The sequence below is a fragment of the Opisthocomus hoazin genome, chromosome 9, assembly GCF_030867145.1.
Source record: "Opisthocomus hoazin isolate bOpiHoa1 chromosome 9, bOpiHoa1.hap1, whole genome shotgun sequence".
Lineage (NCBI taxonomy): Eukaryota > Metazoa > Chordata > Aves > Opisthocomiformes > Opisthocomidae > Opisthocomus > Opisthocomus hoazin.
The window spans coordinates 31,774,225-31,799,260 of record NC_134422.1 but is presented as its reverse complement, the minus strand read 5'-3'; the positions used below and the strand labels follow the sequence as shown (position 1 = coordinate 31,799,260).

The following is a 25,036-nucleotide window of genomic DNA, read 5'->3' as shown; positions in this document are numbered from 1 at the left end:
AGAAGGTACTGATTAACTCTGCTCATTAACGCCTCAGTAATACATACCTGGCATACCTTTGCGTTCCTCTTGCAAATAAGTTCTCCTTTTTATTTTAAGAGGCAAAGTCTTGAAATGGGAAATACCAGTCTGAAGCAGCCTGCAAGTCAGCTGGACCTGGACCTCCCAAGGATCACAAGGCATAAAGGTAAGCATGGACTTTGCTAAGACTGAGTCCAGAGAGGATTGGGGGAAGAAGTCCAGAATGGCAGGAGATGGATGCAGGAACTGTGTGTACGCTTTCCTGTCCAGGTCCCCCATGCACAGTTGCAATCAGAAATATACCCACTCACCTCTACGTATTATAGAGCCAGAAGGTCAGCCTCTGTGCAAACTGGTTGATTTTTTCCTGCTTCATGAAAACAAACTGATGCCAAAATGCATTTTTAAAATATACAAGGAAGAGTACAACATTCTGCTTTTCCAGTTGGCCACGGTGGTTAACTGCTTTTCTTGTGTGTACAAATCACTCTTCCCTGCTTAAGTCAGTTTATGCTTACTATACTGACTTGAGCATAGGATCAGCAAAATATATACACACATGCATATGTATGCATGTATTTTATTTTTCTTCTCGACCAGTCAATATTCAGATATATCTGTACCTTCTTGCAGACTTTGAGTCCAACAACATTTGGTCTCAAATAAGACCAGACAACAGCTTTCTCTTATTTGTTCAACACCATCTTGGCCACAGTATCTTTTATTATTTTGGGTGTATGAGGATATTCTTGATTAGAAGTCTGACCAGAGTCTTTTTGTCACTGTTCTTTGTTGCCTTTACCCCCTATTGTTTCTGCAATATAGTGATGAAAAACAAGTTACAGTAAATCCATGGTTACCTAGTTTTGATGAACAGCTATGTAAAGACACAAACACTTAACTCTTTCATACCGAAAGCGTTGTGCCAGAGGCAGAGGCGATTGTTTCCGATCTACCTTTTGGGGAGGCTGAAGAGGTTACCATTCCAACACAGCCATACAAGCACAAGCACTCATCTAAATAGGGTCTTTAATCCTCTAAGAGAGAAAGGTTTCATCTATCTATGACACTGCTCTCACCTAGGAGAAAAAAAAAGCATTATCTTACTCAGTTTTCTAAAAACCAGTAAAGTAAGGAAGATTAGAATTTACATAAGAAAGTTTCAGAAAACCGGTAGTAAGAAATCATAGCAGACGACACTTTCAACATAGTATCACTAAAAAAGGTAATGCAGAAAACAAAGATTTGCAAAAAAAAAATATTTTTTAAAAAGTATTTTCTTATTTTACAAGTATGAAAACCAATGTTTAAAATCAAAATCCTGGAAGATACTCTGGAAAAACTGACTTCTACAGCACAAGACTCCTTTGTGACAACTCCCAAACAATGTCACAACTCCTGAAAATCCTGCATTCAATGAGCAAAGCTATGATCCAACTGAAGTAACCCTTTTTAATGACACATTAAACCCCATAATCCAGCAGTCAATCTGACCAGTCTCTAACGAATGTGTTGAGGCACTCTGTGGCTACAGAGCAAAAGGGTTGGCATGAATTGTAATATCTTTAATGCGAACATCATTAAGAGGTCGGTAAGTTTTCTCATTCACAGGCAGCTTCTCCAGCTCATCCAGGGTCTCCAAGCCATCAATAACTCTGGAAGAAAAGCAGAAGTGGTAGGAGTCTCCTTCTAATAACGATTTAAATTTCACAACTGAGATATCGCAAAGCACTTTACATTTAAGTATCATAGAGCAAGGACTTTGCAAGCAAATGATACAAATAAGAGAGCCAGAGCATTATATATGACATATAACATATTTTGAAAGGAAATATTAAGCATCCATGACAGATTCAGATAAGAAGTACAAATCATTCCCACTGACCTGACAGTATCATATTTTATACCAACCTTAGCTGTATAGAGACCCTGGCTGCACTTCGTGGCAGGCAGGACTCACCAATCATAGTATAAGTTTATGTAGCAGCAAGATACCGGCCGTACCAAACTTCAATGCGAATTACTGAAATCCTATGGCTGGAAAATCAATTTCCAGTGTGAGATTATAATTTCTACCCTTCTGACTCAAAGACAAGATTGGACAGAATCATTAATACCTGTGTAAATGTAATGGCACAAATATGTTTAGGCTTTCAGATTTCCTGTTCAGGCTGAAGAAGTGGCAAGATAGATTGTTCTAATAAACCTCTTACTTTTTTGTTTAAATAACTAGCTCTGGTAAATCTTGACAGTTTATTCCTCAGTAATGGACTCAGCGGAAAACATGTTGTGCTGTTCACAGTTCAATTCAGTCACACTCATCAATTCTTTTGAATCTAGGATGCTCGATTGTGGGCCAGTAGGGACTACGTACGCTGTTCTGCTGATTCTGCAGTTGGGGCAGAAGTATCTTAAACTCCCACAGAAAATCTGGCAAAGTTCATCTGTCAGAGCCTCTACTCTTTTCTAACAAACGTGTCTAAAAAAACTACTTTCAATCACACTTCTAAACAAACTCAGAAAGGAGAGCATTGCCTACACTTAGATGCCTATAAACAATACAAATGGTAGAAAATAGTATTTTCACATTTTGATAGTTTCCTTTGAATATTTAACTCCATTTAGTAAAGGTAACTTTTTCTCAACAAATTCACTTCTACACTAGAGACTTTTTAACAACAAGCGAAAGAAAAGGCATCACCATGATTCTGAGATAAAAAAGCAGTATCTGAAAGACTCAAAAATTAAAATTTGCTTTAAGGATGATATATTATCAGTAGCGTCTATTAACATAAGAATGTTTTAAAATAATGATGCATCTTAAACACAACCTCATCTGATTTTACAATCTGTCAGTTCCATGAGTTTTATTTGACCAACAGGAAGTTCCAGCTAAACAAAAGCATGACCATGTCAATACCACACCCATCCCAAAATCCAGTCCCAAATCAGATCCTTGCTTCTCAGTAAACCCTACAACTGTGTATCCAGTTGTTCTGGAGTTTGCTTAAAATCAGGCTACATCCAGTCAGGCACGGATGAAAAGGCAATAGGGGGAAGAAGTGGGGTGAGGATGCTCCACTCTTGAGGTAATTTTTAATGCCTATTTCCACTGAATTCCCTACTAAGAAAAAGGGAGCAGCATTTTGGAGCAACTAATTCTGGTGACAGTGCAAGAGCATACATTTACATACACACATCCAATATTTTAAAGAGTTTTAGAACCAGAGGCTTCTAAACTTGCACTGCATGTGCCCCGAAATACTCAGATCCTTCACACACTATGATAAGAAGGCAGGCAGTTGGATCACTTACTTTCCAAACACAGTGTACTTCATGTCTAGGTGCGGTTGCTTGCCGTAAGTGATGAAGAACTGTGACCCATTAGTATTCGGACCATTGTTTGCCATTGAAACTACCCCACGGACACTGTGCTGAAAGAGAGGAAAAACCTCAACATGAATATGCATCTGTGAAAGCAGGACTTTAACCTGTACAAAGGGCTCTGTGACTTTTAGTACTCTGCCTCAACACCATTATAAAGACGAAAACTTGGTTGCTAATGTATTCCATCACCGTCCATAATTAGCTCCTCAAAACTGCTCATATAGTGCAGTTACTTGTTTGCCTTCAGTGTATGAAAAATACTTCATTACAAATTCTTTCAACTTCTGTTCTCAGTGATGAAAACCCTCAAACCTAACTTGCCAAATGTAGAAACGCCTGTTCAATTTCAGTAATAAGCTTTCTATCCCTTTATTGCTGGATTATACTTTGCTTCATAATTACAAAAGTATTTAATACAGTAGAAAACAATGCTGATCGTTCTCTAACCTGGTAAGAAAATTCATAGGAAAACATAACTGCACCTTGAGAACACAGAAATACCTTTAGGTATTCACTGAATTCATCTTCAAACTTCTTGCCCCAGATGCTGTTACCTCCTTTCCCAGTGCCTGACAAAGAAGCACTATAGTAGATTACTGTATTTTCAGACTGAAAAATTCAGAAATTATGTTCCATTTTACAACAAAGACCCTAGAAAGCCTGTAATTCATTTGAGGCACAGATTGGGTTCTTGTGTCTTGATATTGAACAGAGACATAACACTGTAATAGGAATATCTGCTAAGTAGCAAAACAAAACATTGACATGTCCTCAAATTAAATTCAGGGAGTACAAACAGACACATAGTTGAATCGGATTTTCTCCCAAACAGCTGACACTGTTTTTTCTAAAGCATTTTCCCCAAATGCTTTAGAGGCAGAAACCAGAGAAAATGCAGTAGCAACTACTACTTGTTCAACAGCTGGTAAGTAAACAGAACCACCATATTTAGTGAAAACAGCTGGAAAAACTGGTTTGTAGAATGCTTTACTACTGCATGATTATTTAGAACTAGGGTAACAGCTGCTCTTCTGTAAGCTCACCACAGAAAAGTAATATCATCATAAAAACCTCTACCAACAATACAATAATTCTTATATTTTATTTTTACTTTATTTACACTTTGGTTTTAATACTCATGCTTAAAATTTCTTTGTATTTATTGGTATTTTATTTGTATTTTATTTTCATGTACATTTTTCTGTAGAGACCCTGACAGAAGAATTTACCTAATGGATCTCCTGTCTGAACCATGAAGCCCTTTATATTCCGGTGAAATACGCAGCCATTGTAGTAGTTACTCGCACAGAGAGCCAAGAAATTCTAAGGAAATGAAACAAACCATATTAACAAGCAATTCAGAAATAGCATCCTCTTACTAAAATGACAGCATGGGCAAAACTAACCCTTTTGCCTCTGCTCTGCACTATGACCTTGTGAATTCTACAGAGTATTGCCACAGAATAGTCATGAACAAATTATAGTTAATATGCTCCTTTGACACTGTCACAGATACAAAGGATTTTAAATAAAACTTACAGCACAAGGTTGTCTGACTTGCGGAACAAACAAGAAGCCTGAGACATGCTCAGAAGTATCACTTCCATTCAAGAATTTTATTTTGTAAATGTAATTTTGTCATCAATAACTTCATGCCTCAGCTTTGTTAGTTTAAAAGTAAATTATTTCAAATTAAGCTTAAGTTTACTGCAGAAAGGAAAACCTGGGGCCTCTGACAAACTGAGAGTGATTCTCACTCTTTTAAATTAAAATAAAATCTGTGCGAGTGTGAGCAAACCCAGGGAAATTCAGCAATCCCAGGCCATGTGCCTTATCTCCCCTCAAGGGCAAAGGATACTTGGAGATGCTGGAATGTGGAGAGAAGCAGCCATTAGCTAAACCTTATCTGGTGAGAAACAGGCAGCAAAGCTCTACGCAGTATGACGAAACGCACAAGTGTACACCACACAAGAAGTTCCACGAGTGGAAGAGGCACTGTACCAACTTAAAACGTTAGTATTCCATTACGTGAAAAGATGAACTGCAAAAGCCACTTCACCTCCTCTTACAGCCTTCGCTATTTCTACTGCTTTGTTTCAACACTAGGCAATCCTGCTCCTGTTACATGACTTACTTCACAAGTCTTCGGTGTACGCTCACAGAATAGTTCAATTTTAATATCTCCTACATCAGTATGCAGTGTGACAGCCTGAGCAAGAGGCAGAAAATAATAATTAAATCAGCAATGAAATACTAACATGCTCAGTTTTATGTCCCCATCCCACCAAGAACATAAGCAAGTTCCCACTACATATAACCACAGTTAAAATATTTGGCATCCATATTTCCAGTGAAATCGCCAGAAAGCACTTGGTTTCATTTAGTTTCAGGACAAATCAAGTTCGCCTTGGTAACACAGCAGCTCTGTTTCATGCTGTTACACTCCAGAGATACAGTATTCATTTGCAAACTGGACCTACTCAGTCACTTAATTGCAAAGTTGAAGAATCAAAGTTATATCGATTTCAGGAGATCAGTGTGGTGCACACACACCACTGGTTTACAGCCAGAGGAACAAAAGTCCTGCAGCCTAGTTCTGAATGGCACCATATATAATCTGCCTTCGCAAACAAGCAAATCTACAAAATTACACACTTTTCTGAAGAATTTATGCATAACCTTCATAAAATTTAAAATAGCAGTTACCCAGCCACCAAAGCAAATATATATCTATAGGCCCAGTATATCACAGTGCTCCCACAGAAAATGCTAAACTACGCAAAAATAATTACTGTGGGGCTATACAGGGGATGAGGGTACAGAAAATCTAATAAAAATCAGCATCATGTTCATAGTGGCATACTGCTCCACAAGCATACAAGTAATGAAAAGATAATTGCCTGCAATGTCCGTGAAGATGCTACAAAAGGTGCATATACAGTTTAAGATGTACAGTCTTCTCACCACTTTGTGATTTGCGAAACTTTTAAAAGCCTGCAAATATAAAAGGTTACATACACTCAAGCAGGGCTATGTGCTTGCAACTTCAACAATGCTTCTGTGGTAAAAGAAACCAAACTAGATGAGTAAGTATTAGCCACAGTAGGATTAAAATTTAGGATCTTAAAACTGAAAGTCTAATTATTTTAGACTGCTGAAATAGTAAACTGATCTATTTTATTTTTCACAATATCTTGTTAGAAGCCTGAAATGAAAACCTAAGCTTTTCATTAGAAACTCTTCACAGCACCAGAGTAAAATGTGTAATCCTTTGAGATGCAGAGATTCACTTTGCAAGAGACTTCCATTTCAGAAAGAACAAAAATACATAAAAAGTGCTCTTGTTCTTACCATGTCTGCTTGTCAAAAAGCCGAGGTAGATTTGTATATAGCAATTTCCTGCAAAGAAAACAAGTGAAATTTGTTGGGTTTTTTTCCACCAATCCCAAGTTCTTTTTGATTCTAAAATATCTGTGTGGTTATATGCTTTTACACCACACAGTTTTACAGTGTCATTCAAGTGACACTGTAGATAAACCTTTGACTTCCATTATGCAACTACGCATCATATAAAGAACTAGAAAACAGTAGAACAAAATATCTTAGAGAAAGGAGGTGGGGGCAAAAAACATCCTTTCCTAAGGTGAAAGTTTATGCTAAGCAATCACAGTTTTTCCACAGATTACAGCTTTATAAATGACAGAAACTGGCAGGAGAAATCCACATGCCAGTACCTAAACAGAAGTGTGATTTGGAGCCACCTTCCAACAGCTGCAGCGCCTGCAACAGACTGGTACCTGCATCCAAGCACAGGATCAAACTTTTTCTATCTCAGCAATATTTTCAAATAAAGCATTTAGAACGATGATAATAAAACCACAATTGCATAGAAATCAACGCCTTTACACGCTAATTTCTTCTCTATACCCAGCCCTCCCTTGCCAGCCCCGCGCGCGGGGCAAGGCCTCTCATCGAAGCCGGGGAACCCGCCAGTAAGGAGCTCGGGCCGGCCCCGCCTCGCCGCGGCCTGCTTCGGGCGGTGGGGCCCCGGGACGAGCAACCGGCACCGAGCACGGCCGGGTGAAGCACCCCAAGGGCCAGCCACGCTCGCTGCAACCCACCTGCCCTCGCCTCTTGTCTGACCAACGACAGCTCCTTCTCTGCCTACCTGAGGTACTTCCACCGGAAACCCACGCGCAGAACGCGCGGGCTCCGCTAGCCCCGCCCCGCCGCCGCCGGTAAGCGGCTCCCCGGCCCTCGCCGCAGCTCGCCCGCAGCAGGGCGCTGCGGAAGGGCCATCCCCAGCCCCGCTAGCGCGGCGGAAGCGGGCGCAGGCCCCGCCCCGCATCCCTGGCCCTATCGCGCCGTGAGGTGAGTAAGGGGGCCCGCGGTGGCGGCTGCCGCTGTCGGTGCCCGGAGGCCGCCTGTCCCGGTCCCATTTCGCCCCTCCCCATCGTGGGGTGGTGTTCGCAGCCTGAACGCTCTCAACTCTGCTCTTCTCAGCCAGTGAATTACTTAGGCTTATTCCTGCCTTTTTTTGCCCCCTCTGCAGATAGCCGCATGCTGCTGTCTGGCACACCGCTGGTTCGCCGGTCTCTCCACTGCATCCGTGCTTTGGGCCGCCCGCCCTCGCGCTACCCCATGAACCTCCGGGAGCTCGTTTCTGCCCTGAACGACTTTGCATCCCTCTCTCTGGCTGAAAGCTGGGACAATGTGGGGTTGCTGGTGGAACCAAGTCCTCCCCATACTGTGAACACCCTTTTCCTCACTAACGATCTCACTGAAGAGGTGATGGAAGAGGCAGTGCAGAAGAAGGCAGACCTTATTCTTTCTTACCACCCTCCTATATTCACACCACTCAAGCGGGTAACGTGGAAGACCTGGAAGGAACGGCTGGTGGTCCGAGCCCTGGAGCACAGAATCGGGATTTACTCCCCGCATACAGCATACGATGCCATACCTCTTGGAGTCAATAACTGGCTGACAAAGGGACTTGGTAAGATTCTGTTAAAAACAAACAAAAATGGTTAAAATTATTCATCAGTTATTTTATGTGGGGACCTTACCTCATTTTCCTACCTTCCAGCTTTTACAGGTGTGATTTGAATACTTATTTTTTCCCCAATATTCTTCTAGTACTTCTAAGTATCCTAAACATATCTTAGGGAATTTATCTTGGTGTACCAGATAAAAATACTGGAGGACATTTTCAGATTCATGACTGTAGTATTGGATGTAGTCGGAACTGGTGCAGCATATTTATTGTCCGTCCTGGTTGCAAAGCTTAGACCACTGACTTTAAATCACCACTTATAATTTCTAAAGTGCAAGATCTCATTGTCTGCAAAGGACTTAAAGTATCTGGAATTCATTTAGATTTTTTTTCCTGTAGTGTGGCTCATAAATGAAAACAGCTATGTCTTTTCCAGCCCAGTTTACAAACCGGAAGCTGTTCTGCTTTTATACAATTCTTAGGATAAAATGGATGGCATTAAGAATGACAAATAATATATATCCATCACCTTCTTTGCACTTAAAATAGACTGTGCCTAATGGAGACAATAGGGCAAGAAGACCTCGGTGCTGGTCAGGGAAAATGGATTCAAGTGCAATCAGTGGATTCAGGTGTATCTTTTTGTTGCATCTCTTTAGGATATGTGCTAAATGAGTATTAGGATACTTATCCAGCTTTATGAAACAGAAATCTTGTACTGTTTTCTCAGGTGCCTGTACATCCATCCCACTGCACCCATCAACTGCGCCAAGCTATCCAGCTGAGGGCACTCACCGGGTAGAATTCTGCGCAGACAACACTGAGCATCTGGACACGGTGCTGTCCAAAATCAAAGACATGCAGGAGATCTCCTGTCTCACTACTCTCTCTGCCAGGTATCTCCTGCGCTCTCTAATGTTGTATTCTTTCTGTTGTTTGAAACAGTAAGTTGCTGGAATTGTATTTTACTGTTGTAATCACTTTGTTCCCCTGTGCATTGCTGCTATTTTTTTTCAGCAACTAGAAACTTAAGCAATAATCATCGTTTTCTGATCAATCTGTGTTATACTAAATGGTAACAGCAACTCAGTGTAGCATCACATAGATTAGAGGTGGTAAAAAATAGTATTAATAGGAAATTTGATAAGGACAATTGAGTTAAAATCCCGTATCTGTTTCTTCCAAGAGAGTGGACTAGACTAGACTAGGCTGTTTTTTTCTTTCTCTGTGGTAGAATATCCACTGGGATAGACTAGCTTTATTTTATTTAACACAATGCTGAAATTTTATCTACTTTCTTAGCACTGAACATATCTTTTCGTAGGGTTGAAGGTGAGAAGCAAACACGAGTCAGTTTGAACTGCTCTCAGAAAGCACTGTTGGAGGTGGTGGCATTACTGTCCCAGAACAGCCTTCTTTATGAAAAGACTGAGATTCTTTTACTACAGAAGGTAATAAAATCATATATTACTTCCAGTGAATGTATTGCTTGTGTGAGCTGAGTGCCCTAAACACTGAAATCCAGTAGTCAGTAGCATCACAAGTTTCCTGTGCTACCCTGTCAGTGCTCTGAAATGCTGGCCTGTGGGGATTTGAAGCTATAAACATTTTCCAAAACAATCAAAATAGCTGTGTGGCCTGTACTAATTCTTAAATCAGTTCCAATAGCTAGTGTAGTTAGTATGTTACATTCAAAAACATCACGTACATGTTTTTTTGTAAAGTTCAGAGGCATTCTGTCTGAATACCCAATATACTCATTTTTGTACAGCATGGAAAGCAGTGCGAACTTCTGGAGTCAGCTTTCTCACAGTAATTTTAATTTCTTTTCAGCCTCTTCTTCCCCATACTGGAATGGGACGTCTGTGCACACTGAGCAAGCCAGCCTCCTTGTCAGACATAATTGACCGTATCAAAAGCCACCTAAAATTACCCTACATCCGCTTAGCCGTGGGAGTGGGCAAGACACTAGGTAAACAGGCCTGCAAGTAAAGCTATCCATTAGAACGAGTACTCCAGGAAGACTAGGAGCATGTGTGCATGAGCATGTGAAATACTGCTGCCTTGGATAGGTTTACTTCCAAGTAGTGTGAAGCACTGTTAAAGACAAGAAACAGTATTTTAGAATTTACGTGATACAATCATGCAAAAAGACTCTCATGTATTTTTAATTGGACGTTATTATGCTGGTTTGTCACTGTGAAGAAGGGACAGCTGAATATGAGGCATCCTTTTTTGTAATTTGTGTAAGGACTTTTTTTTTCCCCCCCCTAGGATATCAGACGTAAATGTACATTTCATTGTACACTCCCTTTTGTGACTGAATGTTAAATTTCAAAGCACCTTAAAATAGTAAGACCCTTTATGGTATGCTTATGAACATGTAACCATTAGAGAAATAGTGGCAAAGAAGGTGAACTAGCCTAGCTTGAACAGTGGGTCACTAGTAAAATGTAGAGCAGATGTCCTCTTATCTCGGTTACCTATCCTAATCTTCAAGGAGAACAGCTACTAGAACTTGTGAGAGCAAATTTCTTGAGAACTTACGAGACAGCAGTCATATTAGAAGTCTCTTATACTAGTCATTGCACTTAAAATACCGCAAACTATTTTGAAGCCCCTCATTATGATGTGGGATTGTAGTGATGTGACTCAAATCAACAGTAGTTACATGGCAACATACTGTAAAACCTTAACAGAATTTGAAAACTCTGTGTCGTGTGTTCCCTCTCCATAGTGAATGTAATACATATGAAGAATTAAATTCCTGTCTCTGTTATGTATATAATAGCTTGGAGTCAGCAATCATAGCAAACACGCAAATTTTTAATGGCATGGAGCAGCTCTCGGCTTGCACTGAGACTGGCCTTCTGAGAGCTAAAAGTTAGGAGCCAGTATATCTCAGAGGCAAAATGCTGCCTTAGTAGCATCATTAGTTGGAAAACTAATGATGGTGAAACATGAGAGTTCTGGAAAGAGTAACAACCTACTAAAGGGTTCAGAAACCTAACTAAACACCTCACCAGGAGAGAACTAGCCAGCAGCCAGCCTCCATGCTGTAGTTTTCTGCAAACTTTCCTACCCCTTGAATAAAAAAATCTATGCATCTATTTGCTACACAGAAGATTTTGCTGTATTATCAGAGATGTTATAGGCCCATGGCTGTTTGAAACTGACAGATGTGTCCCTTCCTCCAACAAATTTACATTAACCCTAAAATCAAGGTAGTAGTTATTGTGAAACAATTAATAGCAATACTGACATATGGGCTGAACAGAGGGAAGGGAGTTTAACTGTGGCATCTTGTATCCTGCAGAATCGCCAGTGAAAAAAGCTGCTCTGTGTGCTGGTTCTGGGAGCAGCATCCTGAAGGGAATGGAAGCTGACCTCTATCTCACAGGTAAAAGATTATGTTGCTGTTTCATTATGTTTATAGAAATAGTCACTAGGGGAAAAAAAAAAAAAGGAAAAAAAAGAGTTGACTGGCTGTTGAAAGATTTGGCCAGAAAGAATTACATGCTATAACTGAGAAACAGTCAGTTAGTTATTGGAATGATAGAAGAGTAACATTAGACGTATTGTGGATCAGATGGCTGTGTGGCATGGTGAAGGTTATTTGAATTAAAACATTGCTATACGTGCATTATTTCAACACAAAATCAGTGTTAAGGGCAGTCTATTGCAACCTTCAGTGTGTTTCTCCTTTGGCAAGATAGAAGGTACTTGCTCAGTTCCCTGCAGAATTCCCTAATGGTAAATGGAATATAATAATAGTTTACAGAATCTTCCAAAGGAACCCCATAGTGTATCTGACCAAATGGACACTTAGTCCATTACCCTGTTTTCCGACAGTGGGGCAGCTACTCCCTACAGCTTGCTCAACAACGTGAAGGGTGCCTTGCATTCTGTAGTACTTAATTCGAGCAGGTTCTTTGGTAAGGCATATCCCCTCTCCCCCTTACGTACAGCCCTGCAGAGCTGACCCTCAGACAGCTTCTTCGCAAGGCTTCCCAGTTGCTATTCTCCATCACAGCAATCCACATGACATGCAGACAGTCCATTTCCAAACCACTCTGCACACTGCCCAAAGTGTGCAGAATCTACCACTATTCAAAGAGGGCAAGGAATTTCTGTGGTTTTGTCTCAGTTGTATACGGGGGATATCAGCTGAAAGTCCTTCAAGGGATGCTAGGAGTGTTCCATATTCTTAGAGCAGGTGGTGTTGCATTCCCTCTTATGGGCTATATCCCATTACGTCTTCCCAGCTTCTACCTAAGATTCTGCATACATTGCAAGGAACTGGTTACCTAAACTGTACTGTTAGTGATCTACATGGCATTTCTTTCTGAAAATGGCAGGAGAGATGTCCCACCATGACGTTCTGGATGCAGTTGCCAATGGGATAAGCGTTATTCTGTGTGAGCATAGTAACACTGAGCGAGGCTTCCTGTCTGAGTTGCGTGACATGCTAGCTCTCCACCTACAGAACAAAGTCAACATAATTGTGTCTGAGGAAGACAGAGATCCCCTCCAGGTGGCTTAGAAAAAAGAAAACAGGAGAGAATTCAGTCAAGAGTTTCCTGGTATCTTGCACAGACCTATTCAACTGCAGGCTTTATGAAGATGCTCTGAATTGGTTCGGTACAGAATGATTGTATTGTGTGTTCCTTCAAAAGCTGGGGTATATTTTGTCATCTGTCAGATAAATGCATGCTTGTTTTGGGCTACTGAAGGCTGATTTTCTCAATTACTGGGCTGCCCTTGAATAAATTTACTGTTACTGCATAGTCTTATTAGATACATTTGATAACCGTGATACTCAAGCATTGGTTTGGGTAAAATACAAAAACCTGACTTACCTCCAGTTTTAAGCTTACACAACAGTTCTGGCCTACTGCAGTTATGTCTAATCACATCAGTACAAGTCACTGGTATTTTAGCTAATAAATCTCCTGATAATAGTTAATGAAAGGGTATGGATCACCCACTTGTATTAACAGTTTTATTAAGCACCACTCATATGCAAATATAGAACACAATTCAGGTATTTGGTAGTAGTATTCAATTGCACAGTCTACCATTAATGCAGCTTTAACGCTTTTTAATAGAGGGACTCTCAATTTAAAAAGCTTTGGAATGTTACAACTCAATTCCTTAACAAAGCTGTAAATTAATTTAATGGGCCTTTGTTACCTTCTTTTAAAAACAGTTTCTGTAGCTATGGCTCTTAATTACAGGATTACTAAAACTGAACAAATGGCATTTTCACCACTGATTATGCTTGCGTTTTGTTTTTTTAGGGTTTTTTGTTGTTGTTGTTATGTTTTTTAAAAGAAAAAAATCTCCCAAGTTGCATACCTTGCCCTCTCTGGATCATGTGCACACCGGAATAATATTTAAAATGAAAATATTTCCATTGCAAATTTGTAAAGATCTTGGCACCATCCTTTTAAGTTAATAAAACTGGCTCATCAAGCAATTTCTTTACTGCGTAATTGCATATGTCTTGTTCCACTTAAATGTAAGTGGAAGGCGATGACTCCAGTATTATCTGAAGCTACTGAAGCTGTATAAAGGTGATCACTCTTATCAATACCATGAAGACCTCTCAGTAAGCTGAGTAACAGGAAGCGGGAAGAAATTTCTCCTTTCCCAAGTAAAGGAAAAGAGTGTAGAAATGATCCCTCTAAATCCAACGGTTCTGTATTGCTACAGAAGACATGAAAATACTGTCTTAGTACATATACAGAATTAAAGAGACAGAAAATTAATGCATAGGTGGGGTAATAGTCCAGAAACAGCATGAAATCAGGATAAAATATTTTTAACACAAAACCCACAGGAATTAATTTACAGTAATTTTCTTTAGCTTGCATGCTTGTATCACAGAATCAGCAGCAGCCAAAAACTGATTCAAACTTAGGAGATGTGTGGTATCTCCTGCAGCCCTCTTGGCCTGTATGGGCATCTGCTACTCTACCAAAACTCTTAACAGGTAACTCTGAACTCAGGATGATTGTAGCACTTCATTAAAGTAAATTTCACATCTAGAAAACCAGATATAATTGCACTGAAAATGCACCATAGTATCACTGTCTGTGAACACATTAGGTGGTGTCTTCCATACATACTCAGAATATAAATTAAATCTTGAGTTTCATAGGAACTGTGGAGAGAGTCAAAGGACTGCAAAATAGGATGTGGTTGCTGCTTGTCTTCAGTACTTTTTAAGTCTTTCCAAGAACACATCTCTTAAGTGGCAGAGTTCTTGTACTTGAACTCTACACCTACCTTACAGAACTCAGGTAAGACACAATGCCTTGATCCCAGTGATAACTGTAAATGTAACAAATGTAACATGTAGGGGATGTTATCACTTCAGGTGGTCAGAAACAAGTCTTGGTTCTTTGTGAATATTAGGACGGTTGCAAGACAAGGGACTCCTGAATAATCCCTTTAGGCGCCTGGGCCTTGGGAGAACAGGTATGCAAACTACAGAGATAAGGAGGCTGCAGGATAATCTGAAGATCCCTGCCGAGAGACGCCAAACAAACATGTGCGACGGACATTACCATATATTAATGAATTCTTGGAAAAGCCATTACTATGATAAACATTTCTTGGAAATGTAATGAATATGTATGTTAACATAGCATAAATACCTAGTAACTGTGTCTCTTCGGTGCACACGTTTGGAGGAGAGATCCCCCGTGTGCCCGGCGCCGCAATAAAGAATACCTGCTTAATAGTCTGCCGACTATTGAGTCTTCAATTCTGGCTTTTCACGGCATCATTTCTGGCACCCCAGATGGGACCCGCTCTGCTCGGCTGCAGGACCCGCTGAGAACAGGACTCCCTAGGGTACCCCCGGGATTTCCCGGAGGGACTCCTCGCCTCACTCGGATCACTGCGGGAGCAGACAAGGACCATCTAAACAAGTAAAGGTATTCTTTTTTTTCCTTTCTTTCTCTGTTTTGGTATTTGAGAATGGTCATTTGGAGAGTTCTCATAAGTCGTAGGAGACGTCCTACGCTGAGCGCTGTACACCAGGCTACTAGTGCCTGAGGGTGTACGTCTTGGTACGTTGGTGCAGGCACGGGTTAAGGTTTGCACTTCTGTAATAACGTGCTTTTGGTAATTGTGCGTTGGTACAAGCATGGGTTAAGCTTTGTACTTCTGTAATAACGTACTTTTGGGTATTGGTGCGTTGGTGCAGGCACGGGTTGTGCTCTGCACTTCTGTAATAACGTGCTTTTGGTAGTTGTGCGTTGGTACAAGCATGGGTTAAGCTTTGTACTTCTGTAATAACGTACATTCGGTATGGTACTGTAACCAGGGAGATGAAATCTGTTAACCATAAACATAAACCATGTTGCTAGTTATGTCCCTTGTATAGCCCCTGCCCATCTGGACGTTAGGTCCAGCAACAGAGAGTTTGGTTGCCAGGTAATTATCAATGTTAAACAATAACGGTAAAGGGGATTTTTAATAGGAATAGCATTACTATGGTTGCAGGTGTGTTTGTGGTTTTTATCTATTGTCTAAATTAACTGAAACAAAAGTTTCCCACCTGAAATGTTAGCGGTCACCTAGAGTCAGTCAAGGCGACCTAGCTACAGCGACATAGTTACAGCGACCTAGCTATGGGACAAGAGCCAGAAGAGGATTGCGCATGTGCAGAAGCTGGGGTCAACCAGCGGACACTGTGATGAAGAGGATGAGCCTTCATCCTGAGACCCCCGACGACCACCACTAGGAGGCACTGCGCAAGCGCGGGTGGGAGGAGTGTATGAAAATGAACTAATTTTACTATGAAAGGGATAAGTTATGTAACCTAATAAATATGTATATTTTGATCTATATAAACTATACAGAAAAGGTATGGGGTATGCACGCTTGGTGGAATTATCCCCCGTGCATCCAGCGCTGCAATAAAGAATGCCTGCCTTTTAACACTACATTGGTGTTATGAGGTTTTATTCCCGGATTTTCGGTGACAGTTTCTGGCGACCCAGATGGGACCCTGCTTGTGAATACCGACGGATCTGCGGGATCATGGGACCTCCAGCCGGCATCGAGGGATTCTCGAGGAGAACCTCTGATCCCCGGACCTTAGGATTCCAAGTAAGTCCCCTGGAATTTAATTAAGGCATTCTTTAGGTATAATAAATGCCTGCTCATAAATCACGGTGAAAGCCTTGTAGAGTTGGGCTAAAAAGGTACGTTGTGAAAAGTCTCTGCTCGGTGAAAGCCGGTGGAGCGGGGCCCAAGGGGGAGGTCTTCAACAGGGGGTTGAAGTCTCCAGGATCTCAGCAGGGGGCTAGGATCTGAGAGGGAAATCTCACAGAGGGTGGGATCCCTCTGGCTAGTGTCTGTGATATAGTGCACAATCACTACCACTGGTCGTTTGAAGGATGGGCTCTTTTCCGAGTAAGAAGCCCATCCCACGGGGTACACCTTTGGGATGTATTTTGAAACACTGGAAAGAGCTGGGGGGGGACCCTTTAATTCGGAAACAGTTAATTGAGTATTGTAATCATCGGTGGCCGTTATATACTCTGGATGATGGAGAGAAGTGGCCCGAGAACAGGACTCTGCGTTATAACACCATTTTACAATTAATGTTGTTTTGTAAAAGGGAAGGTAAATAGAAAGAAATTACATATGTAGATTTGTTTTTCTCGTTGAGAAATCATTCGAAATGGCAAAGGCAGTGTGGGATACATCCGCGTGGTTCTATGGTAATGGCTTTAAAGAAAGGAAACTGCGAAAAGGGTTCAAAGAAATGCTGCGCCGCTTGTAGTGTCAGCAAAGAGTGTTTGAAATATGAGCCTGAGGAGGATGATGTTGAATTAATGGTTGCACCTCGCCGGAGATGGGGAGGTGATCAGGAAGACCGAAAATCTGAGACTGATAGTCCTTCTGTTTCTCCGATGGGGGGGGGGGGGGGGGGGGGGGCAGGAGGATTTAGCCCGGTTTCGGGAAGGACACGGGGAAGGACCGGGGCGGGGGGGGGTGGGGGTGGGGTAAATAACAGAATTGGCTTCTCCCCTCCAAGCCCCTCTCTGAGAAGCTAGGGAATGAGGAAGTAAAATTTTTAATAAATACAAGGACTACTTATTTGGTATTAAACACATGTAAAGGGAAACGTAGTCATAAATCTGTAAATGTTGTTGGTACGACAGGGTAAAAAGAAAATTAACCTTTTTTAGAGCTGTTGAAATTTAAATTGGGAAAACAGTGGGTAACACACCAGTTTTTATATATGCCTGAATGCCCTTTGCCTTTGTTAGGGCAAGACTTGTTAAGTAAATTGGAGGCACAAATAACTTTTAAAAATGGGGAAATTGAATTATTGATACCTGAATCAAAACCCATAGAGGCGAAAGTATTTATGTTACAGAATTCTTTTAAAGAAGAACGAATTCCAGAAGAGGTGGAAAATGCTGTAACCCCCTTGGTTTGGGCAAGTGAGGTTCCAGGACGATCTAAACTGGCAGAACCGGTAAAAGTGACCTTAAAACCTGGATCCAAACCGGTAAGACAAAAACAATATCCTATTAAGTGGGAGGCTCGAAAAGGATTGAAGGGGTTAATCACGAAATTTTTGGAACATGGACTTTTGGTAGAATGCGAGTCAAAATATAACACTCCCATATTACCAGTAAGGAAATCTGGAGGAAAAAAAATATCGGCTAGTCCAGGATTTAAGAGCTATAACTCAGATAGTTCAAAATATACACCCAGAAGTAACCAATCCCTATACTTAATTGACATCTCTGAAAGAGAAACATAAATGGTTTACTGTACTAGATTTAAAGGATGCCTTCTTTTGCATAGCTCTAAACATACAAAATCAAAGCATATTTGCTTTTGAATAGAAGAGCCCTGCAACAGGACGAAAGATTTGTATCTGACATGGACACCTGAATGCCAAAAATCATTTAAGGAACTTAAAAAGGCATTGATGATGGCCCCTGCTTTAGGTTTACCCGATTTAACCAAACCTTTCGAACTGTTTGTCCATGAGAGGCAGCATCTGGCCCTTGGAGTGCTGGCACAATGTCTGGGATCCTGGAAGCGACCAGTAGGATACTTCTCTAAACAACTTGACCACGTGAGTAAAGGATGGCCGGGATGTTTGCGCGCTGTGGCAGCGACGGTATTGCTGATTCAGGAAGCTCAAAAATTGACTATAGGCCAAAAGATGGTGGTGTATGTACCACACATGGTGGTAACTGTTCTAGAACAAAAGGGGGGTCATTGACTATCCCCCAGCAGAATGCTGAAATATCAAGTTGTCTTGCTGGAGCAGGACGATGTGGAATTGAAAACCACAACCACTGTAAATCCAGCAATGTTTCTGTCAACGGAAAATCCGACAGAAAATCCAGAACATGACTGCCTGCTAACTGTTGAACAAGTCTATTCCAGCAGACCGGACCTGAGGGATGAGCCTCTGGAAAATCCTGATGTGGAGTTGTTCACGGATGGAAGCAATTTTGTGAAAGAAGCAAGACAAACGGCCGGATACACTGTTGTCACCACCACCGAGGTACTGGAGTCAGGAACGCTGCCTGCAAATACCTTGGCACAGAAAGCAGAACTGGTGGCATTGAAGCAAGCCTTGCGAATGGCAGAAGGAAAGAGGGTAAATATATGGACTAATTCCAAATATGCATTTGGTGTAATTCATACTCATGAAGCCATCTGGAAAGAAAGAGAACTGCTCTCAGCCCAAGGATCATCGATAAAACATAAAGAAGAAATCCTTCAGTTCCTCGAAGAGGTGCAAAAGCCAAAGGAGGTGACGGTAATGCATTGTAAGGCTCATCAATTTGGTCAGACAATTGTAAACATAGGCAATCAATTGGCCAACAAGACGGCAAAGCAGGCTGCGGAACAAGGTATCCTTGCACTAGTACCAGTAAAACAAATAAAAATCCCGAATCTGAAACCAAAATATAGTAAATTGGATGAGCAATTGGTAGAACAATTAAAGACATCACAAAATACAAAAGGGTGGTGGGTAACACCAGAACAACAGGTAATAGTAACCCCGCAAGTCATGTTAAAACTTGTGAAAGAAAAGCATGCACAGACACATTGGGGTGTAAATGCCATGATCTCGAGCCTAAAATCATCTGTAGTGTGTGTAGGAATGACAGGGGTAATTAAATCTATAATAGCTAAGTGTCCAATTTGTCTCAAAAATAATCCTTTAAACCAGAAAAAGGCACCCTTAGGAGTAACAAAACAGGGTAACACCCCAGGAGATTATTGGCAAATTAATTTTTCTGAACTGCCTAGACAAAATGGATTCAGGTATCTATTAGTATTAATTGATACTTTTTCTGGATGGCCGGAAGCCTTTCCTTGTCGCACCAACAAAGCGAGAGAAGTAGTTAAAATATTGTTGAAAAAAATAATAGCAAGGTTTGGGGTACCAATTGGCATGTCTTCCGATAGGGGACCACATTTTGTAGCAGAAATAGTTCAGCAAGTAAATAAAATTTTAAGGATAAATTGAGATTTACATACCCCCTGGAGGCCACAATCAAGTGGGAAAATTGAAAGAATGAATCAAACACTAAAGCGACAAATAAGTAAAATTTGTCAAGACGTGTCTTTAAAATGGCCCCAAGCTTTACCATTAGCACTTCTGAGAATCAAAGTTCAACCTAGATCTAAAGATGGTGTAAGTCCATACGAAATTCTGTATGGCAAACCTTATCAGACTCCTTTAATCCCAGGGAATATGAAAATAGCAGGGGAAACAGATTTAAAAATGTATTTGATTTCTTTAGGAAAAACCCTCGAGGCACTCTAAAAATACGTTGTGCTGACCAGATCGCTTGCCTTGGATACGCCTGTGCATCAGTATCAACCAGGTGATTTTGTGTACATAAAGACTTGGAACTCTGAACCACTGCAAGAGAAGTGGAAAGGAACTTTCCAGGTACTGTTAACAACTTACACTGCTATCAAAGTAGAGGGAGTGGAACCATGGATACACTACACTCGAGTAAAAAAGGCCCCTTCGTGGAAGGTCATCAATAGAGACCCAGAAACTGCAAAACTGACTTTAAAGTACATGTAAAAAGAAAAATTATTACTGCAAAATGCCGGAAAATTGTATCTGGCAATTAATGGTGATGGGAGCTCTGTTTAGTGTGTTAGTAAAAAAGACAAAGAGTGTTGATCCACTACCAATAAAAGCTGAACAATTAATATACATCCCAAGGAGGACTCCGGAAAAAAATTTGATGATTGAGCTCATAAAAGAATTTGCAAATTTACAAAATGTGACCCAAATAACTGCATGTCTTCCAATCCCAAGGGCGGTAGGAGAATCAGTCGCGTAAGGAATTTTGACCACAAATCTGAGTAACAAAGAACCCAACAATAACGGTACTCATTGTGAACAAGTTCCTGTTGTTGAGTGGCAGAAACAAATAAGTTATATTAAAAGGCAATGGAAAACCCCTGGGAGTAAAGCAAATTGTAAGAAATTACTAAATTATGTTTTTGTCCAAATAGTTCTTCCCAATATAGGTTGGTGTGCTTATGATGAACCGGTGAAGAAAAACGTTAGTCGAACAATCATGAAATGGGAATGTAAAAAGTCCAACCAAACTAAACAAGAAATAACTTTGTAGGATTCAGTATGGTCAATCGCCATCACATCTCAGTTCCAGTATATGGCCAGTGCCCCCTGGTGTTTCACCTGGGATGGGATGATTTTTGCAGCTTTCCCATCGGTCGATGACAAAGGAAGTACTTCCCGGGAAAAGGAAATTGTAGTACCCTGGTAGAATTGTACAAAAATATATAATTGCAGCACAGTTAGTAAAGCGATCCAAAATGTTCCCCCTCTAGCAGCTGCCTTGAAATATGGATGCCAGTGTAGGGGACTTAGAAATGATTTACAGTTGACTGATACCTATAAGCCCAAAAGAGGAACATTCTTTAGTTGTAGAAAATCTACAATTCAAAGTCCAGGACACTTAGTTTGGGCAATGAGTGATGGAACCTGGTCCACTCACCTACCGGTTGATGGTAAGGTAAAACAAATTACTTTAAGAATGCCAACATTATGTCCAGTTTGGAAAAAGACTCCCTTTAAGGAGAACTCTAAAAAATTTGCAATTATTACGAATAAAGAGATCAGAAGTTGAAGACGACGAAAACTGGAATGAGCCTTCAACAGGAGTAAAAATTAAATGGGCCTTAGAATCTTTATTGACTCCCTTATTGACTTATAGGAATAAGGCCTGGTTATATAAACTAACTGGTCAAGTAGAAAAATTAACAAATGTAACAAGAAAGGAATTCAGACAGTTAAACCTACAGTTGCAAGCAACCTCAAAAATGACTCTGCAAAATAGAATGGCCTTAGACATGCTCCTGTTAAAAGAACATGGAGTATGTGGATATCTGAAAGATAAAATAGATCATTGTTGTATACGCATCCCCAACGTCACTCAAGATGTTGAACATGACCTAGACTTACTAGTACAAATAGAAAAAGACACTCAAGAGATTCAACACGACATGCAGGAAAATTGGCTTGACAAAATTTTTAATAGATTAGGGTGGAACATTAGTTCTTGGGTCAAATCTTTAATCAGTACCGGACTGCTTTTATTGGTAGTAGTTGTAGTAGTAATGCTCATATATTATTGCCTAAAAAAAAGAACTCACCAACAGAACTGCTTTTAATCGGAAAATTATTCAAGCTGTTGCTAGAAGACAAAACCCTGGTGAATCGGCTGCTACACCTCCACCACCCTGTAGCGAAATAAATGAATTATAAAACGAATATAACAATCAATAACTATCTAACCATTGCAATTGAAATGAAGTTTGATATAGAATAAAATGGAAGTATTGAAAAGATAATTATTTCAAAACTTCCAAAGGGGGGAAATGTAACCAGGGAGATGAAATCTGTTAACCATAAACATAAACCATGTTGCTAGTTATGTCCCTTGTATAGCCCCTGCCCATCTGGACGTTAGGTCCAGCAACAGAGAGTTTGGTTGCCAGGTAATTATCAATGTTAAACAATAACGGTAAAGGGGATTTTTAATAGGAATAGCATTACTATGGTTGCAGGTGTGTTTGTGGTTTTTATCTATTGTCTAAATTAACTGAAACAAAAGTTTCCCACCTGAAATGTTAGCAGTCACCTAGAGTCAGTCAAGGCGACCTAGCTACAGCGACATAGTTACAGCGACCTAGCTATGGGACAAGAGCCAGAAGAGGATTGCGCATGTGCAGAAGCTGGGGTCAACCAGCAGACACTGTGATGAAGAGGGTGAGCCTTCATCCTGAGACCCCCGACGACCACCACTAGGAGGCACTGCGCAAGCGCGGGTGGGAGGAGTGTATGAAAATGAACTAATTTTACTATGAAAGGGATAAGTTATGTAACCTAATAAATATGTATATTTTGATCTATATAAACTATACAGAAAAGGTATGGGGTATGCACGCTTGGTGGAATTATCCCCCGTGCATCCAGCGCTGCAATAAAGAATGCCTGCCTTTTAACACTACATTGGTGTTATGAGGTTTTATTCCCGGATTTTCGGTGACAGTACGCTTAGGAAACCCGCTTAAGTTGTACTTCTGGCAATACGGATTTGTTGGTATTGAACTCGGATATCGGATATCTCGGATACTGGCTTGTTAACATACCCATCAGGCATCATAAAACAAACAAAAAAAAAAACCAAAAAAAACCACCTTGCACGGTGAACCTCTTTTCTTGTGACCAGAATATTAATTGTCACATTTTTGGAACGTGGTCAGAGCGGGACAGAAGGGGACGACAGATTAAAATTGTTAAGATAAAGACTAACAGAGGTACAGAATCAACAAAGTAAAATGGGGCACAGCAAAGCAGTGGTATTTTAAAGAAAAGCCCCTTAGGATGTATTCTAGCACATTGGAAAGCTTGTGTGACTGTATGAAGCCTCTGTGTGAAAGACAAATAAGTCAAAAAGAAAAAAAAAAAAAAAAGAAAAAAGAAAAAAAAAGAGAGAAAAAAAATGGTGAAAAAAAAAAAAAAAACCACACCATGTACGTTTGGTATGTTCTGCTGATTTCCGGTTTTTGACTTGGGACTGTTGTATTTGAACTCTGAGTCTTCGGGGCCGTGGTTTATGATTTCTTAAGTATCAGTGCAGGGTCTTCCCGTGGGGGGGATTTTGAGAGTCTCTCCCAGGATCTAGACGGCAACATTGGGAAAAGTAGGGGGAGACCCCTCACTCAACAATGTCTTAATAATGTATGGGGTTTGGTTTGCCTAAAGAAAATCGGCATGATTTAGGAATTGAGTTGGGAATTTGGGGACTGGTTTTAAAATACAAGTTGGTATATATTGTGGGGTTACAAGTTCTCTAGTTATTTGGCATTGATCGATCATTTAGGGACTCTGGTTTTGGGGTATGTATTGAATATACTGTATATATTGTTTTGAAAGAGCTCTATGTATATAAACATGTTAACTGAAGTGGTTTGCCTGTATATATTGTTGTACTTAGGTGATACAGTTTGTAAACAGAAGGATTTTAAAAGATCGCTTCTAGGTTGTGTGTGTGTGTGTGTTGTGTTAACCGATTGGCGGAGAAGTTGAGAAGTTATTTTATTGTAACATGAGCTTCAGAGGGAGGTGATCCCCTCACAAGGAAACAATTAATTGAATTATGATATGTTGTTAGAATTGATGCGGTTTTGTGGACAATTAAAAAGTATAGGAGATGAAAAGTTTAACGCGGTATTGAAAAAAGAAAAAACAAAGAAAAACCCAAAAGGAAAACTCCTCTGGATTTTCCGAAGGGCTGTGTAAAGTCATTAGAACAGAAAGGTATCAAGTTACAAGCTGCTTTGCTAGCTGCTGCTCTAAATGAAGAAAGAAAAAAAAAAAGCAAAGTTCTTAGAAGTTAAGCAACAGAAAAACGAAATGAAAAAGAGGGGAAACAAGGTAACTTTTTACAGTATGGACTACTAGTGGAGTGTGAATCAGAATATAATACTCCTGTGTTACCAGTAAAAAAAAAAAAACAACAACAAAAACAGGTGGAACTTACTGGGTAGTACAGGATTTAAGAGAAGTGAATAATATTGTTAGGGGCATACACCCTGTGGTAGCAAGTATGGTTTACAGTATTGGATTTAAATGATGCATTCTTCTGTCTGCCTTTAGCCAAAGAAAGTCTGAATTTATTTGCATTTGAGTGGGAAAATCCTACCACGGGTAAAAAAACCCCAGCTTGCCTGGACAGTGTTACCCCAAGGTTTTAAGCATAGCAAAGCGATCTTTGGAAATCAACTAACACGAGAACTTGAAGCATGGAACCCGCCCTCCAGAGATGGAACCCTTTTACAGTATGTAGATGACATTAATAGCAACTGAAACAAAACCTGACTGTATACAGTAGACTATCAGTTTGTTAAAGTTTTTGAGATTAAAAGGGTATCAAGTCTCTCAACAGAAAACTCAGATGGTGCGGCAATGGGTAACCTACCTTGGATGCAAGCTGTCTGGACAAAGAGAACTAGGAACAGAACAGAATGAAGCCATCTGCAGGACTCCCCTCCGTCAGACGGTAAAAGAGCTCAGGACCT

General features: G+C 40.5%; 2 protein-coding genes across 6 annotated transcripts; one reads left to right on the top strand and one right to left on the bottom strand.

Annotated features, from left to right (window-relative positions):
* Positions 1-1,453: 1,453 nt before the first annotated feature.
* PPIL3 (peptidylprolyl isomerase like 3) lies at positions 1,454-7,725 on the bottom strand. Of its 3 annotated transcripts, none has more exons than XM_075430240.1 (7): positions 7,530-7,725; positions 6,760-6,807; positions 5,543-5,617; positions 4,638-4,731; positions 3,910-3,977; positions 3,337-3,455; positions 1,454-1,676 (listed from the first exon to the last, which is right to left on the bottom strand). In XM_075430240.1, the coding sequence occupies exons 2-7, from the start codon at positions 6,760-6,762 to the stop codon at positions 1,550-1,552; spliced, it is 486 nt and encodes a 161-aa protein (XP_075286355.1). In that variant the 5' UTR covers positions 6,763-6,807; positions 7,530-7,725; the 3' UTR covers positions 1,454-1,549. The 3 variants fall into 3 exon arrangements, with proteins under 3 accessions (XP_075286355.1, XP_075286356.1, XP_075286357.1); XM_075430241.1 differs by having other exon boundaries at positions 7,577-7,725; XM_075430242.1 differs by lacking the exon at positions 7,530-7,725 and adding an exon at positions 7,143-7,166.
* NIF3L1 (NGG1 interacting factor 3 like 1) lies at positions 7,637-23,412 on the top strand. 3 transcript variants are annotated; one of them, XM_075430238.1, is made up of 8 exons: positions 7,637-7,779; positions 7,961-8,404; positions 9,132-9,297; positions 9,726-9,852; positions 10,235-10,373; positions 11,718-11,801; positions 16,402-16,525; positions 20,209-23,412. In XM_075430238.1, exons 2-7 carry the CDS (start codon positions 7,969-7,971, stop codon positions 16,515-16,517), a joined length of 1,068 nt encoding a protein of 355 aa, XP_075286353.1. In that variant the 5' UTR covers positions 7,637-7,779; positions 7,961-7,968; the 3' UTR covers positions 16,518-16,525; positions 20,209-23,412. The 3 variants fall into 3 exon arrangements, with proteins under 3 accessions (XP_075286353.1, XP_075286354.1, XP_075286352.1); XM_075430239.1 differs by lacking the exon at positions 16,402-16,525; XM_075430237.1 differs by lacking the exons at positions 16,402-16,525; positions 20,209-23,412 and adding an exon at positions 12,760-13,880.
* Positions 23,413-25,036: the final 1,624 nt, after the last annotated feature.